The sequence below is a fragment of the Thunnus maccoyii genome, chromosome 6, assembly GCF_910596095.1.
Source record: "Thunnus maccoyii chromosome 6, fThuMac1.1, whole genome shotgun sequence".
Taxonomy (NCBI): Eukaryota; Metazoa; Chordata; class Actinopteri; order Scombriformes; family Scombridae; genus Thunnus; species Thunnus maccoyii.
The window spans coordinates 17722619-17738102 of record NC_056538.1 but is presented as its reverse complement, the minus strand read 5'-3'; the positions used below and the strand labels follow the sequence as shown (position 1 = coordinate 17738102).

At 36.9% G+C, this 15484-nt stretch overlaps 1 protein-coding gene across 5 annotated transcripts in view; it reads left to right on the top strand.

The window, feature by feature from the left end:
- Positions 1–1310: 1310 nt before the first annotated feature.
- The window catches only part of elna (elastin a), a 91051-nt gene continuing 76877 nt past the window's right edge, over positions 1311–15484 (top strand). For 2 of the 5 annotated variants that reach the window (XM_042413593.1, XM_042413585.1), the window contains exons 1-3: positions 1774–1851; positions 1930–1983; positions 2742–2820. In XM_042413593.1, the coding sequence (XP_042269527.1) occupies positions 2793–2820 (28 nt within the window). In that variant the 5' untranslated portion in view covers positions 1774–1851; positions 1930–1983; positions 2742–2792. Of the gene's footprint in view, positions 1377–1732; positions 1852–1929; positions 1984–2741; positions 2821–15484 lie in introns of those variants that run through there. The other 3 variants (XM_042413587.1, XM_042413586.1, XM_042413588.1) reach the window with 3 other exon arrangements.

Sequence of the window (15484 nt, the reverse complement as noted above, 5' to 3'; positions counted from 1 at the left end):
GAAGGCGGGAACAGCCTTCTTGAGCCAGGTCTCCATTCACTTATGAGATGTTTGTCTGGAAGCAATTTATGCTTTACATCATGTTTAAATACACACAGAAGGGTATCCACAGATCATACATCACATAACAGGAACAGAGGTTTGTCCAATGATTTTAAATTTTTAATGAAATGCCAAAAAAAGAGCATAGGTATGTTTGAGAGCATGCTTTTGAGATTTGATGGATTAATGGTGGGCTTAAAAAATTTTCTCTCCTTCTTTGTGTGGATCAAATTTTTGGTGGTATTTCAGACTACATGTTTTCTCAGGAGGAAAAGGAGACAGTCCGCTATAATTAAATGAATCATTATATAATCCACCCCATTACAATTGGAACAACTAAACTATCTATGCAGGCATATTTTAATATTTTAATGCATCAAAACAATGACATGAAAAACCTGGAATATTTTTATTTTTTTTTATTATTACAGATGGTATAGTAGATATGAATTAGAAGATATACACGGCAAATATTCACGTGGTAAATAAGAGAATATCTGACCTCTGGAGGCCTACTGCTGAGCATCCTGGATTTGTGATTAGAAACCAGGGGACTGTCCGGTCCTGCACAGAGCTACATGTGTCAGTAATTCCTCACAGAAAAATGTGCCACTGACATACCGCTATATCTGCAGAGTCATTCATTCATTTTCCATATCTTTTTGTTCCTCTTCAGAGTCACAGGGGGCTAAAGCCCATTACTTTTATTACTGCAATGATCTAATATCCCCATGTGGATGAGTGAAGTTCTATCTATCTGCTTTTTGGAAAAAACTGGTAATACATATGGATGGGTCATTATGTGATACTGATCCTGTTTCAGTTTAATTTGATGGTCAATTTTATTCTGATGGGTATTTCGCTCCCCTCCACAGGGATTATACTTGGGCCAAATAAATAGATAAATACATTTGATAGGGGGCTGTCATATTAGCTGAAGTCTAATATAAAAACTAATATAAACTAACTCTTTAATCTATTCCAGAGTTCAGCATCAAGGGTAAATACGAACCAAACTTTGAAAAACAAAACTCTGACAATACACTTTTTTGACTATATTCCCAGATTCTTCAAAGACTTGTCTAGTTGGCATGAATTTTGAGACTCTTAATCAAACCTAACAAGGAGGTGAGTTGAAATCTCCTTGCTCGTTTTTTGCAATTCAAGAAAAATATGAACGTGTTATTAAATATGAAAATATAAAACAGAGGAAAAGAAATTTGATATAGATAAATGCACCTGATAATACAGCTCTAAATTCTGGTAATTGGTTTATCAGATAATGGCTTCCATTTTTGGCATAATGGCTGAAGGCTTCTGTCCTCAAAACGTTGGTAAGTCTGGCTCGTATTTATCTCTTAGACAAACAGATGTTTTGCTCAGTGACTCAATAAATCAAAGCAAAACTTGCAGTTGTAAAAAATATGTTTAGCTGCCTAATGAGAAGCACACAATGAGGATTGCAACTGTTAGTGCAACAACAGTAACGTTAAACGACGGTGATCCCTACTTGTCATTGTTAAGGGTAGGCCAATTTTTTTTCCTAGGATGGCGAAGTCATGACCCGCCCTACTCTGCCTCTGATTGGTTAGTACTTGTTGCCTTCGTTGGTGGGATTAGTTAGATTTAGGCATGCGGAGTGAGATTGGTTAAGGCTATGGTAGGGATATCAGGGTAAGCCAATCAGAGGCAGAGTAGGGCGGGCCATAACTTCGCCATTCTAGGAAAACAGTCGATGTAAGCTAAGTACTGCAAAACGCAGTTCCCCAAACAGTTAGTTAAGCTAAGCTAACTGTGTAAACTAGTCAAGTAAGCTAAAAAAAAAAAAAATGCATTCACAGTGGGATGGGTGCCTGTGTTTTACAGTAATCTTAATGGTTTTTACAGATTTGACAGAAGAAAGGAAGGACTGAGGAGGAACATGGATTATTATTTTCAAAGGTAATGGTATTACAATTGACAATTTTTTCACTGCCACCCATAATTAGAAATGTTAAGCACTTTCTTAACTGGAAACGATTCACCATACTGTAAACTACAGTGTTGAGAGTACTGCTCTGTAAATTGTAAGTAATTATGGTAACAATTAATGTATATAATGTTTTTGAACTCTATTTGATATTGTATTTAGAGCTGCAATGATTAGTCGATCAATCGATTAGTTGTCAACTGTTAAATTAACTGCCAACTATTTTGATAATTGATTAATTGTTTGGAGTCATTTGCTAAGAAAAAGAAAGTCTAAATTCTCTGATTTCAGCTTCTCAAAGTGAATATTTTGTGGTTTCTGAACATCTTTGGGTTGAGGACTGTTGTGCGGGACAAACAAGACATTTGAGGCCATTGTTTTTCGCTTTGGGAAACAGCGATCGACATCTTTCACCATTCTGTGAAATTTTATAGGCCAAACAACTAATCGGTTAATCGATAAAATAATTGTCAGATTAATCGATGATGAAAATAATCGTTGCAACCCTATTTGTATTTCTAAAAGGTTGTAACAGATATTGCAGAGGTGAAAGTCAACAGTATTTTAAAGTTTACAGTAATATTAATGGAAAAATTTCAGGCTCTATCATTATTGGGCAGGCTTTGGTATTTATAGTCACTGATGCAGATGAGGTTAAGTCAAGGTAGAGGTCAAAAATCTGTATTCAGAGGGACTATAATGGTCTGTTTTATCTCACCAAAATTCACAGCAGTACAGCGTTGATCTGCAGCAGTAATGGCCAGAGGTGGGAGCTCACTGTATGAATGACTTTGCCAGTTACATTGGAGGTAAGAGATCCCATGATACATCCTACACCAAATAGATCTGACATTGCATTTGTTAACAATCAAAGTCAGAAGTGAAAAAACATGGAAAACAGAGGAAAAAAATGGCAACGTGCCTTTCTTTTGGCTGCTAACAAGCACCAGAAACCAAAGCAGAGCAAATTTGGCTCATGGAAGAGTACACTGAGGAGAAGAAAAGGTGCAAAAGGTAAGATTTAGTGTTATCCTATTTTGAAAATAGCTATCTTGTTTATTTTCAACAAGGAAAGATTTGACCTCAAAGCTTTTCTTAGCTGATTAAGTAATTGATTTCTAGAAGCAAAATAGCAATAAACTTTCCTATTAGGAGGGTTATCAATAGTGTTTCAGTAAAGTAATGCATATCGTTTAATTATTGTTGTTTTTAGTAAATACTTAATTTGGATTGTACCTTTTATACACAGTCTGTAAGAACAGACAGTAAAGACAGTTTATCAAATGTAAAAAAAACAATTCAAGTAGAAGCTTGAGTTATTATTTTTGCAATAAAAAGCAGATGCACTGCATAATGAAATTTGGAAAATAGTTTAGATAATTGTAACTGGCCTTATTTGTTTTCCATTACAAAATGCCAACTGCCTGCTTCCAGCAATGAGCACAGTGATCCTGAGAAGTGGGACTAAGTGAGAGATGAAGGTAACAAGGATTACAGCACATTTTACTAACATTTTGGAGTGACATGTACTCAACCTGACATTGTTGAACCTGGTATTTCAGATACAAATCAGGAACATCCACCTAGAGGTCTTCCAAAAGTTACCTTAAAAGAAAAAAAACATATTTATGTTCCTGTGGTACATGGTGAACCAAAGAAGAAAGATCTCTCCCAAACTATGAGTCATAGTCAGTTGCACAGAAGTCTTTCCTCAACTTACTCAGCATCTTTTGAAGTCTTTGGCGCTTACTGGCTGAATACCTGTGAATAGACCTTTGGTGTTTTATACAAAATGTGTAGCATCAGAAGCATCACACACCCTGCACTTTAATGCCACAAAATAGGGCAGTGTGGGGGAGTACATGGATAAAAAGTCTTCCAAACAGTTTTCCACTAAATGATTTTTGACATAACTGGAAGATTCATAAAGAAGGGTGACAAATTAAAGGAAAAACTGGTACAGGCCTGAATGCTTGACCCCTACAGTGAGGGGATCTGGTGGCTCTGTTATGCTTTGGGGGGCATTTAGCTGGCATGGTTTGGGTCCACTTGTCCCCTTAGAGGGAAGGGTCACTGCAAATCAATACAAAGTTGTCCTGAGTGATCACCTTTATCATACGATGAAACATTTCTATCCTGATGGGAGTGGTCTCTTCCAGGATGACAATGTCAGTGACCCTTCCCTCTAAGGGGACAAGTGGACCCAAACCATACCAGCAAGATACCCCCCACAACATGACAGAGCCACCAGATCCCCTCACTGTAGGGGTCAAACATTCAGACCTGTACCGGTTTTTCCTTAAATTTGTCACCTGTCTGTAGTTGCCTACATTGGACCACAGAATGGCATGATGGTAGCAATTTGAGATGTTTGAGAGTTATGTAGAACACAGACATTGACACTATTGCTATTGTTATAATGGCAGCATACATCCTCCAAAACATGTGTTTGGATCCCTGAGACATACCATACATGAGGAGTTTCCACAAGACAGGTATAGCAGCTGCATTTGTAAAAATTATTTTTGCAGAATAAATGATCTTTTCATTAAATAATGAACACACTGAAGTTTCCTGTTTTTTTTTGCTGGACCTACCATAATGTGATGTCATCATCTGTGTTATTGTGATCTGTTCATTCACAACCGTGACATAAGTTTTCTTTAAATGATGAGCTGTTCCTAAGGGTATTATTGCTATGCTACTGACGTTTATGACGTGCTTTTGGGACAACTCTGATACAGAGAGGCTTGTGAGAAAATTTATTTGGACTCTCCAAAGAACAGAGGTTCACTAAAACAGACACTGCTGCATCTCTTGTAAAGTCCTCATGTTTGTGTAGTTGGCAATAACTCATAAATGGAACTGTTATGTAGAAAATAAAATCCTCATGCTGGTCAGTTTGTATAGCCTCGCTGCAAGGTATTAATAGGTGCTAGGTTGCAGATATGAAAAGGTAAAAAGGCAGAGTGATACTTAAATAGGTACAGTAGGAGCACTACATCAGGAGATATTAACACTCAATGTAATGTCAGCCAACCATAATGTGAGGTTTTAATGGTTAATAAAAGATGCTAATGTATTATTAGCTGTAAATGACAGCTTGTAAGAAGAGCTAAAAGGCAATGTCAATCAACAAGTCCTTCAGATACCAAAGTCCAGTCCAACCAAATACGTTGTTTAACCGTGTGCACTACAGAAGAACACACTGGAGTATTTTTCAATCTGGGGCACCTATCGCCAGTAATCGACAGGACAACATAATTTGCCTGTGCTTTCCAAAACCGTTACAAATCACTGTTAAAAATAATGATGTGACAACACTATGGTTAAGGTCTGGTTCAGTTTAGGCACAAAAATGACTTGGTTAGGTTCAGGGAAAGATCACCGTTTGGGTTAAAATTATCACTTTGTTAAAGTTAGACCACGTTAACCACACCACGTTAAAAAAACGTGTTGGGCGACAACACCACGTTTGGCGACCTTTGTCATCATGGCCACAATAGGTAGGGGATGATCATAGTTACAGTTTCTAAACAAACAGCGCAGCCATCTCCTGTGTCCACACTGCTGGATTAATGCCTCCTTCCATCCATCCTCCTCCAAATGTGGAAAATTGTCAACATATGTATGCGTCATCTGAACTGCGCCACATCTCCAGGTCATATTTACTACAGCCGCTAGATGGCATCTGTCACTCAAACGTAACAATAGGTCATTTTTGGGCAACTGACATTTAGACCTATCGTGTCGTTTTTCTTGGAAGAACAGTCTCTGTTGTTATTTTGAGCTTTCAGTTGTTGCTTTTGTCCACATATCTTGTGAAGCAACATTTAAAGACACTTTATTAAAGGCAGGTGCAATGTAAAGGTCAACCAGCCTATTACGGTATGTAAGCATGTAGACTGTGCCACCAACAACCGTAAGAAAAATATGTCTGTGTCATGTGGTTAATAGAGACTGTTCAAAAACTTTTGCTGACAGCAAAGGTAATATTACATTGTCTTATTATTATATTTAAAAATCACGGTAGTACTGGACCAGGCTCTAAATACTGTTACAATTTTCTCCCAAGACAAGTAAGCAAAGGACTGCAAATGAGGTTAATGTTTGAGTAATATTCCAGCTGCAAAATATTTGAGAGATCTGCGGTGAATTCCATTTGTGTAATAGCGCTGTGTAAACATCTCTAGAGAGGGTCACAGTTTTGTACCACATGTGGCCACAAATGACAATAACAGGTAGCTCATTGAGTGATTAGTATAGAAAGAACCCACTCTGTATCTGTGACTGATTCCCCAGTCAATACCGTCTAAAACTGGGTCTATGTCACAGAAAATGCAGCTATGCATTATCTTAATGTGTGAAATTAGCACAAGACTGCCAGTAAATGCAGGGAGAATTACTACTTTACATTAGATATTGTAAAGCTAGTTTCTTTGTAGTGGCCAAACATACATGTATTATGAATACACATTTCTCAGGATCAGATAGATATGTGCCCTTTAGAGTTACAGCTGTAATAAACTGAACATGTCTTGTATGTGTGTCAATATACACATACTGCATATTGTTTTTGAGCTATTGACACTTTTGTGGAATTTCTTGAATTTTAATTTTTATTGCATAGTTTACAGTAGTGGTTCAGAAAACATGTTGAGAGAGGGAGCAAGGAGAGCTCAATTAATCAATCACGGTTATTTGGTACAGCCTTTTACCACTGTCCCACCAGAGTCAAAGAATACTATTGGTATTTGAGGGAAAAAAGGAAATTACTAGTCCTCATTAACTGATTGTTATATACCTGGGGGTTAAATGTCAACTGCGAGATGATCAAAATATTTCATGCACTGTACATAAGCTCTTACCTTCCTCTGTCCCTGACCACAGTTGAAAGGAAAGTGAAAGGAAAGTTTTGAAATAAATTACATTTATAAGAAATGGCACAGTGTTGGTAAGGTTATGGATTTTTTTTATTGTTTAATACATTAATGAGTTTTCATGAGCATATGTGTAACTAATGAAATGCCTGATGTCAGCGTTAGTTCAAGCACTGACATTAGTTAAGGACCTTATTGTACTACCGACATTTATCCATTTTATGAGACACCATGTTACCTTTCACTCAGCCAAAGGTTTGCTCTATTAGGTCACACACAGGCTGTTCAAAAGCATGGAGCCAAACTGCACATCTGAATTTTATTATCTTGAAACACTGTTTCCATGAATGAAATTGAGATGTATAGGGATAATGGGATATAATATATGGATATTGGTATGTTAAGTTGAATTCTTAACAAAAACAAGGTAGATGTGTATCCTGGCTGCATCAGAGGTAGAGCAAAACTTGATTCACACAATACAGGGGTATCACAAATATATTTTGTTATTTCAACTTTTGGTCATTCTGATACCTAACACAATGCTGTTTTTAAAAGATGTTGAAGATCTGTCTCGATTTAAGTATATTTGGCAAAGATACAAGAGTGCAAAACATGTCACTAATGCATTGATATAATGATGTTGTCAGAGGGTCTACTCGTTGTAGAAGATAACAACAGATGGTTTTACTTTAAGGGGAAATCCTGTAGGGTTTATTTTTCTTTGACTCTTGCTTGTTCGATAATATTCTCATGGTGGTTAGTGTTTATTATGCAGATACACGCATCTCCAAACTAACAGGGTGTTCCAGTAAGATTATGAGAAGTTTCTCCAAAAGAGATGATTCTGTCAATATCATGGAAAGATATTCTGACAGAATGTGGCAAACATTGCCTCCATATGAGAGTAATTTCCTGCTTATGTTCAAAGTCAACAACGTCAGAAAGGAAAAATGCCCTGAAAAGTCAATGAGGCGTGTTTTCCTTTTCTTTTAGAACAGTCTACATTGATAGATATATGTCAAATTATGGCCTCTGATTTTAAGCAGGTAAGACAAACCTTATGACATAATATGGCTTTCTTTATAAAATGCATTGATTAACTTGGAATTGAGTTTGTGAGAAATGGAAAACAATGTCCAATGACTACATTGTTTGGAACAGTTCTAGTCTGTGCTTACATTTTACCTCATTGTTACCACAGTCTAATCGATAAAATGTGATGTGTATGACATGTCCAAAAGCCAAAGTCTTGAACAGACATCGTCGCTGTAAAGCCAGAGATTATGCCTTGCGTGCATCGACAGCAATGCTAAGACATTATCATTGTTCTTATCTTTTTTCCAGCTGATTTTAACCTCTTCTATTAATATTCGTAATATTTTGAGTTAACTGAGTTTTCAATTCAAATTGATGGAAGGATTTTCCTTTATTTTCTAGTAATTTTTAACAATAACTCTATTCTGAGAAAGCTAAAATATTGATGATGAGTTGCAGCATGTGTGAAATTGCTCCACATTTGACCTGCACCATAAATCAGCAAAGCTAATACTTGGAGACGGTCGGTGATGTGGGATTTAAGCTCTTTATGGCTAACACTGGGGAAATGATGAGTTCAGCTCTAAGTCCTGGAAGCTGCACCTATTCAATTTTTACTTTGTTTCCAAAATAGAGATTTGGGGTGCTGTACCAAAAAGTTAGCAGCACTGTTTTGTCTGTGTCGATTGTTTATATTCCCAAAGCATAATGAATTGTGGCACCTGCCAAGCTATGTCTTCATTTAAAGTAATCTGCTTAAGTCACTGTTATCTTTAACTTACTGATATCTTTACCTGTGCCTCCAAAATGTTGTGGCTAGACACTTATGTATATACAAAACTGTTACTGTGAAGACTTTTTGTGTCAGGCAAAAAGCCATTTGATCCTTCACTCCTCCTGCATGTCCAACAACTTACACGAGGCAAGGAATGTATGTCAAACCGTTCTGTTATCACTTTAGCAGTCATCAAAACAGCTAATATGGTATGTGCGGTTTGGCTGTATATTCATGTTGGGCTGTAATACTATCTATCTGTAATCTTACCAAGTAAGATTAAGTCTTTCCACAACAGAACTCATGAGCACAGTGTTGCTGTCCGGTTTGTCAACACATAACATTCTTTAGCGATACCGTTGCTGGATGTTCTTTGACCATGTATTGGGCATTAGACTCTTCCAACCCAGCTTTAATGTCTCCAGTGCAATTTCAACATCTGAAAGGCCAAACACTCAAACAGATGTAATGGTTTGGTACACTTTGTGCCAACATGACCTTGAAATTAAAGATGATTGATTCAGTCTTTTGAATTATGATGCTACCCAGATGGGAATCATTTTATTGTTAACAGTGCCATAGCGCGCACTAGAAAATCCATTCTGAAATGAGCGTGTTTGTCTGTTTTGTCATAAACATGATTAATGTTCTTTTGCGTGTATGGGGTGTCATTAAGGTTAGATCAAGTATTGTTATTCGTATTTATTTTCATCACATTGTCTTTTGTCCAGCGACCAAACCAAGCTTTATTCAGCTGATGAATTCATTGTAAACATTTAGATTTCTTTGTAATTTGTTTTATTTATGGCTTTACATGTATTTAATCCACATTAGCTCCTCTCCACGGTTGAGTTGTGGTCAAAGTGTAGTTGAAATATAGTCAGTGAATGGCGTGTCGTACTGTAGATTGATTTCTGTTTAATGTTTTCTAGATTACATGTAGTACATTATTTTCTGCCAACTCAGACAGCATCAATCTGTAGGCACTTCACCTGACACCTTGTTTATAGTTTGTGTTTGGATTCTGGTTTGTCTATCGAATATTGAAAGAGGCAGTCCCCATTTGCAGTACACAAACACAATTTTGACTTGTTCAGACTGGTTAATTGTTTCTTGAATCAATAACCCAAGGCACAAGAGTTCAAATACCTTTGTCATGCATTGGGAGTTCTGAATTGATTGAAAGCTGCTGCTGATCTGTGTAATTGAAATGTACACCGGTCATTTACCATATAGCAAAATATCCTCAAGTCTCTCCACAACACTTGCACAGCTGAACCAACATCCGGTATCCTCGACAGACTGTCAGGAGGATCATGAATTTATTTAGCAGAAAAAGCAGACTAGTAGCTGATGGACTGTATGACCCCTTATGTGTATGGACTGTGTGACCTCTTATGTATAATTATATTTTTCTCAGGCCTTTTAGTCAGGGAAACATAAAAACAAGGAGATAGCAACCTTAGAAAAATGTGACACCAGTGGTTGTTTATGGCAAGAAAAAGAAACAAGACCAGATTTAGTAGAGTCCCATTGTGCATTTGTGACAACATGGGAATATGATTTGAATGTGATCTCATTTTTCTGGCTCTCTATTCTAGTTCATCAGCTGCCTTAATGTTATTCCTGGAAGATGCAGGTTGCCTGGTTGCCATGAAATTTAACATGAGTTATTATTGGCACCTAAAATATTACATAGCGAGTAACATGTTATATGCATGCACTGAAATATACAACAATATAATCTAGTGCTGGAGTATTATCATCTAAACCTGTGAGGCAAAGTATATGGGCAGTTGTACTTCAAAATTGCTATTACCCTCAGTGTGATACCTTGAGCACACAACATATACTCAGGTGATAATCTGTAGTATGATATGATGATAAATTTTATTCAGTCAGATGTTCAGAAGTGTTTCATCTTGATTAAATTTAGCACTGTGGTGACTGTGTAGTTATAAAAAGAATAGTACAAAGGAGTTCATTACAATCTACTTAGCCAGTGGTTGAGTCAAATCCATTAAACTTGAAAGATCATTAAAATACTATTTGGAGTAGTACTAAGTACTGAATCTAAAGTGCACATTTCCTACATATTCAACTATCAACCATTTCACATGCGTAGACTTGAGAGTAGTCTGGACTGTTTTAGCATTACATGGAACTGTGTGATTCAGAGATTCAAAGGTTATTACATCCTCATATAATATGTGTGGTGAAATGCAGGGTGGCATAAAGTGCTAAAAAGACTAGTATACAATGAAGTATTATGATTAGAATAAGAGTAAAAATATCAATTAGAAAAAGAAATTCAGATACATTTTTTAAAAAAAATATGAATGCAATATAAGTATTACTACACACCAGGCCAATAAAAGAGCTGTGCAATTTTACAGGATATAAACAAGTAAAATGTACATATTGCATGTCATAGTTGTAAAGTAAACCATACAATGAAATTTTGTACATGCTTGAGTGCAAATATGCAAATGCACAGTGCTATGCAAAGGATTCACAAAGACAATGTGCTAGACAAGGTTGAGAATATATAGAGGAGGTAACATTGTAGAGATATTAAATAATTAACTTCAGGTTCAGATTTTTTCTGCAGTGTTGGTATTCAAATATGGTACATGAACATAACATACAGTATTAAGCACACACAGTTTTCAGTTGTCTGATCCATATAATTACCAATGAGATATAACTGAACTGAACTGTTTATGCCAAAAGCATATTTAATCCATAAATGTATTTTAGTAGAGTAATTTCCTTTACATCGTCTTAGACATTTCAAAAATAACAGTAGTTTATGTGTTTTGGGCCACTTGCCTTTGCCAGTACTGTACCTGGTGTCTGATGTTAATGGTGACCTAAGAACTGAGGCATGAACAGACGCTAAGAGGTTTCCATGTGATCATGTAAAGACAGAAAACAGGTGGCAAAAATTAGACCTTAGGCTTTCCACTTGTACTGTTGTTTCCCACCTTGTTCATTGTGGTGACAGGACTTTGACAGATTATAGCTGCACTAGCCAGGGACCTCCAGAGTCAGGCATCAGACTGTCGATGTTAACACAACACACATTTACTCTGTAGCGATGACTAACAGCAAATTTGAAGACCTCTGAACTGAAATGATGATCGAATACATCAAAAATGTGTTTATCAGAAATGCAGTACAGTAAACCCACTATCAATGCCAAAATGAATAAATTAACTCAATGGCTTGAATGCTCTAAGACTATACACTTACAGTCAGTCACAAAGTATTCAGTGACGCTTTTTCTGTTGTTTTGAAATGGCCTCAAATTAAAGTGATAATGAGATTAAGGTGCTTACTGTCAGTGTTTTCATCCACATCAGATCATCCATGTAGAAACTACCCCTTTTATCCTAATATTTAATATTTGGCTGCAAATCTTCAGAAATTAATGACCGGCTGAAGTCTATGACTCATAGATATCAGTAGACACCTGCTTACTTTAGAGATGCTTTCCAGGGCTGTACAGCAGCCATCCTCACGTCTTGCTTGTTTTGGAAGCGTTCTCATATCTGGTCTTAAGAAAGTTTAATTCCTGTTGGTTTGTCTGTTCACTCAGTGCTGGGGAGGGAGTTGAAATCATATGAAAAAGTGATGCTGATGTATATCGCCTTTATCGATATGAACACCCTCAAATAGTAAAATATTGCACCTCTTCTTTGAATGCTGTTTGAGATGTTTGGCAACTTTTCTATTGAAGATTGATCTCTTTGAGCCTACAGTCACCATGTGTCTTTGTTAGTGTGATTTTATAAATTCCAAAGGTAAGCTACTTTGCCAGCGTGGTGACAGACAGGATACACTACAGCACAGCTAAATGCTTATCACGTTTTTTTTTTTTTAAACTGTGTGTAGCTTTCCCAGGACTGCTTAATTCTGTTGAGAGTGATTAATTAAGTCCTAAACCAGAGGTCATGTGAAATTACTTGAAGCCTGCCACTTAGCGCTTCCATTCTCATTCATATAGTGAAGCAAATTGGTTTCATGTGATAGTCCTTTAGAATTAAAATAGATTGATATAGAACACAAAATCAACACTTGTATACGTATATTATGACTATGACTCCAGCAGTGTATTAGGGCAGTAAAAATATCAGAGTAGAAGGCAACACGTACACCACTTAATTAGTCTCTCCTGTGGTGCAGGGAATCAATTTCCCCAAAGATCCGATTCCAAAGAAAAAAAGTCAATTCCCGCAAACACTTGTCACCTCTGCATTGATTTATTAAAACGTGTTAACGTTTCAGTCACATGGTCCTTTCTCAAGATGTTTAGAGAAAGGCCCCTGTGTCCGAAACGTTGACACTTTTTAATAAATCAATGCAGAGGTGATAAGTGTCTGCGGGAATTTACTTTTTTTCTTCAGTAAAAATATCAGGCATCTCTTTTTACCAACTGAGCGGTGGTCTGTCACTGCTAACTCTTTGGAAATTCCAGAAAGTAAATTGAATTGGAGAACTCAGGTGGCAGCTGCTTTTCATTTTTAGCCATTCATTCAGCGACAATAAAGCTTGTTAGAATTTATACCCAAACAATCCTAAAATGCATCTAAGTAGTTAATTTCTCTGTGAACAGTTTTTTGACCACTGATTCTACTCAGGCAGTAGCTAGGATGAGGATTTATACTTATAGGATGCTTTTATCTTTTGGAACTTTGAAAGTAGATAAGTTGTATACAAGTTAATTGCTTTGACATAGAGCCACAGACAAGTGTAACTTAAACACTGTCCTCACTGTAAGTTATTAAATGTATATAATCTTTTCATTTGTGTTGTAAAATTCTACTTAAAGAAATGATGGCAACTTTGTCCCTCGTCCCCTGTTCACTAGTGCACCTCACAACCTCAATAAATACTTAGCGAGTTACTATATGACTGTGGCAGGAAGTTACTCTCCTCATAGTATTTGAATAATTATGGCCTGAGTCATTATCATTATTTAAGTGACTTCCTTGATTTGTTTTGTTACAGTTGTCTGAGCTGCTGGAGATTCATCTTGGAACAAAGATCAAAAAACTCTTTTAAGTACCATACCACATCAGTCCATTGCAAATGAGCTGTTAACACACACAGACATCTGCATGCAGATAACTAATCTCAATTCAAAAAAACATGCTGCAGTCCAAATGATTTGATTTGCCAAAACTAGGTTTCCTTTTAAGTCAAAAGTCTAGTCGTTGCTAAGAAAGCATCACAATGAAAACAAAATACATCACCTTCATGGCCGTTTCATGTTCCAAGTTAGCAGTATGTCAGCACTGCCTTCAATTCTTAGTGAGCTTGTGTTTGTCCTTGACAAAGTTTTGGCAAATATGGGTCATCCACTATTTCTGGTCTTCATGTCTTCTGGCTGCAACTCATGTTGAGTTACTGCATTACATTTATGTACCTTTTTCTAACAGTATTTACATTTACTGCCACACAGTAGTTAATGTGAAAAGTTGGAAGTACTCAAAAGTCATCACATTTATCGGTTCTCTAGTTACACTTTGTCCCTGTTCAGCATGTAACTGTTGATGTCACAATGATATTTAAACATATAAAACAGTCTGATTGTAAATTAAAGATTTTCGGTCCAAGCACTGGGCCAAACAACTCCCTGCTGAGGCCTTATACCCAACTTACATTTTAATGTGGCCAGCCACTCAACTGTTGCAGACGAGACAGCCATCTTAGTATTTTAATAATATAAGCTGTTTCCTATTATGTTTTCTCTTGAGTTCTGGACTCTATTTAATGCCCTGATAGAACATATGAAGGAGCCAGTGTTATTGCATGTTACTGCATTATGGTTGACTGGGCTTTTTATTCAACCAAGGCTACATCACTTGTTCACTGTTTTTTTTCTGTCACAGTTCATTCTATGAGACATCAACTTTAAAGTGGTAAGAATCTTTCCTTGAGTGCACAAGTAGTCTCTGTATCTACTTATAATCTAACAGTTTGCATAGACTGCTTTCACAGTTAAAATTTAAATTTCGCTTGGGAATTCCTTCCAGTTTGACAGCTCATTCAGGCAGTATAGTAAAACAAGACTGAATTGTTCTGTGTTCCTTTTTTCCTTAACATCATCTCCTGAAATCATTCAGTCCCTGAATTCATGTCTTGTCTGCCAGAAATGACTTCAGACATATCAGTCCACTGTCTCTGCTTGAATGTTGGCATGGTGGTATATCTTTTTAAATGTAATTTTGATCCCTAATTCAATCTGTTCAGGGTGCCATGAACATCAGCTTAAGCAGCTCCCAAATCCAGATCTTGCTGTTGGAGGATATTCTAAGCAACTGCAGTTTCTATGATCACAGGTGTTGTGATTTCAAAACAAAGAATGAATCAAAAGTTGAGGCGCTACATTTTTGCTTGGGCTGCAGCCAGTTCAGGTAGCTCATGCTTGGTCAGATTCTCCAGGAGTTGCACATTACAAGGGTAGACCTTAATGAGTTTTTATGGCTCTTTCCCTGCAGCTCCACCAGGTGTCTAAAAGTCTCTGTAGCTTAAGAATCCGCTGACCTCATGGCTTGCTGTGTTTGCACAAATGCTGCATGGCCATTTAAGGAGTTGTTGGTGAAGTTGCAAAGCTTTTCAATGACAATGAAAAATGACCATAGGGACTTTGCATTGTCCAGTTAGGGCCAGTGGCATACAGTCACCGCTATACTCTGCATGTGACTGATTTAGACATAGATGGAGAAGCCTTTAAGCACGGGAATGTTTCAAGGAACAAATCCTGCAGTAAAG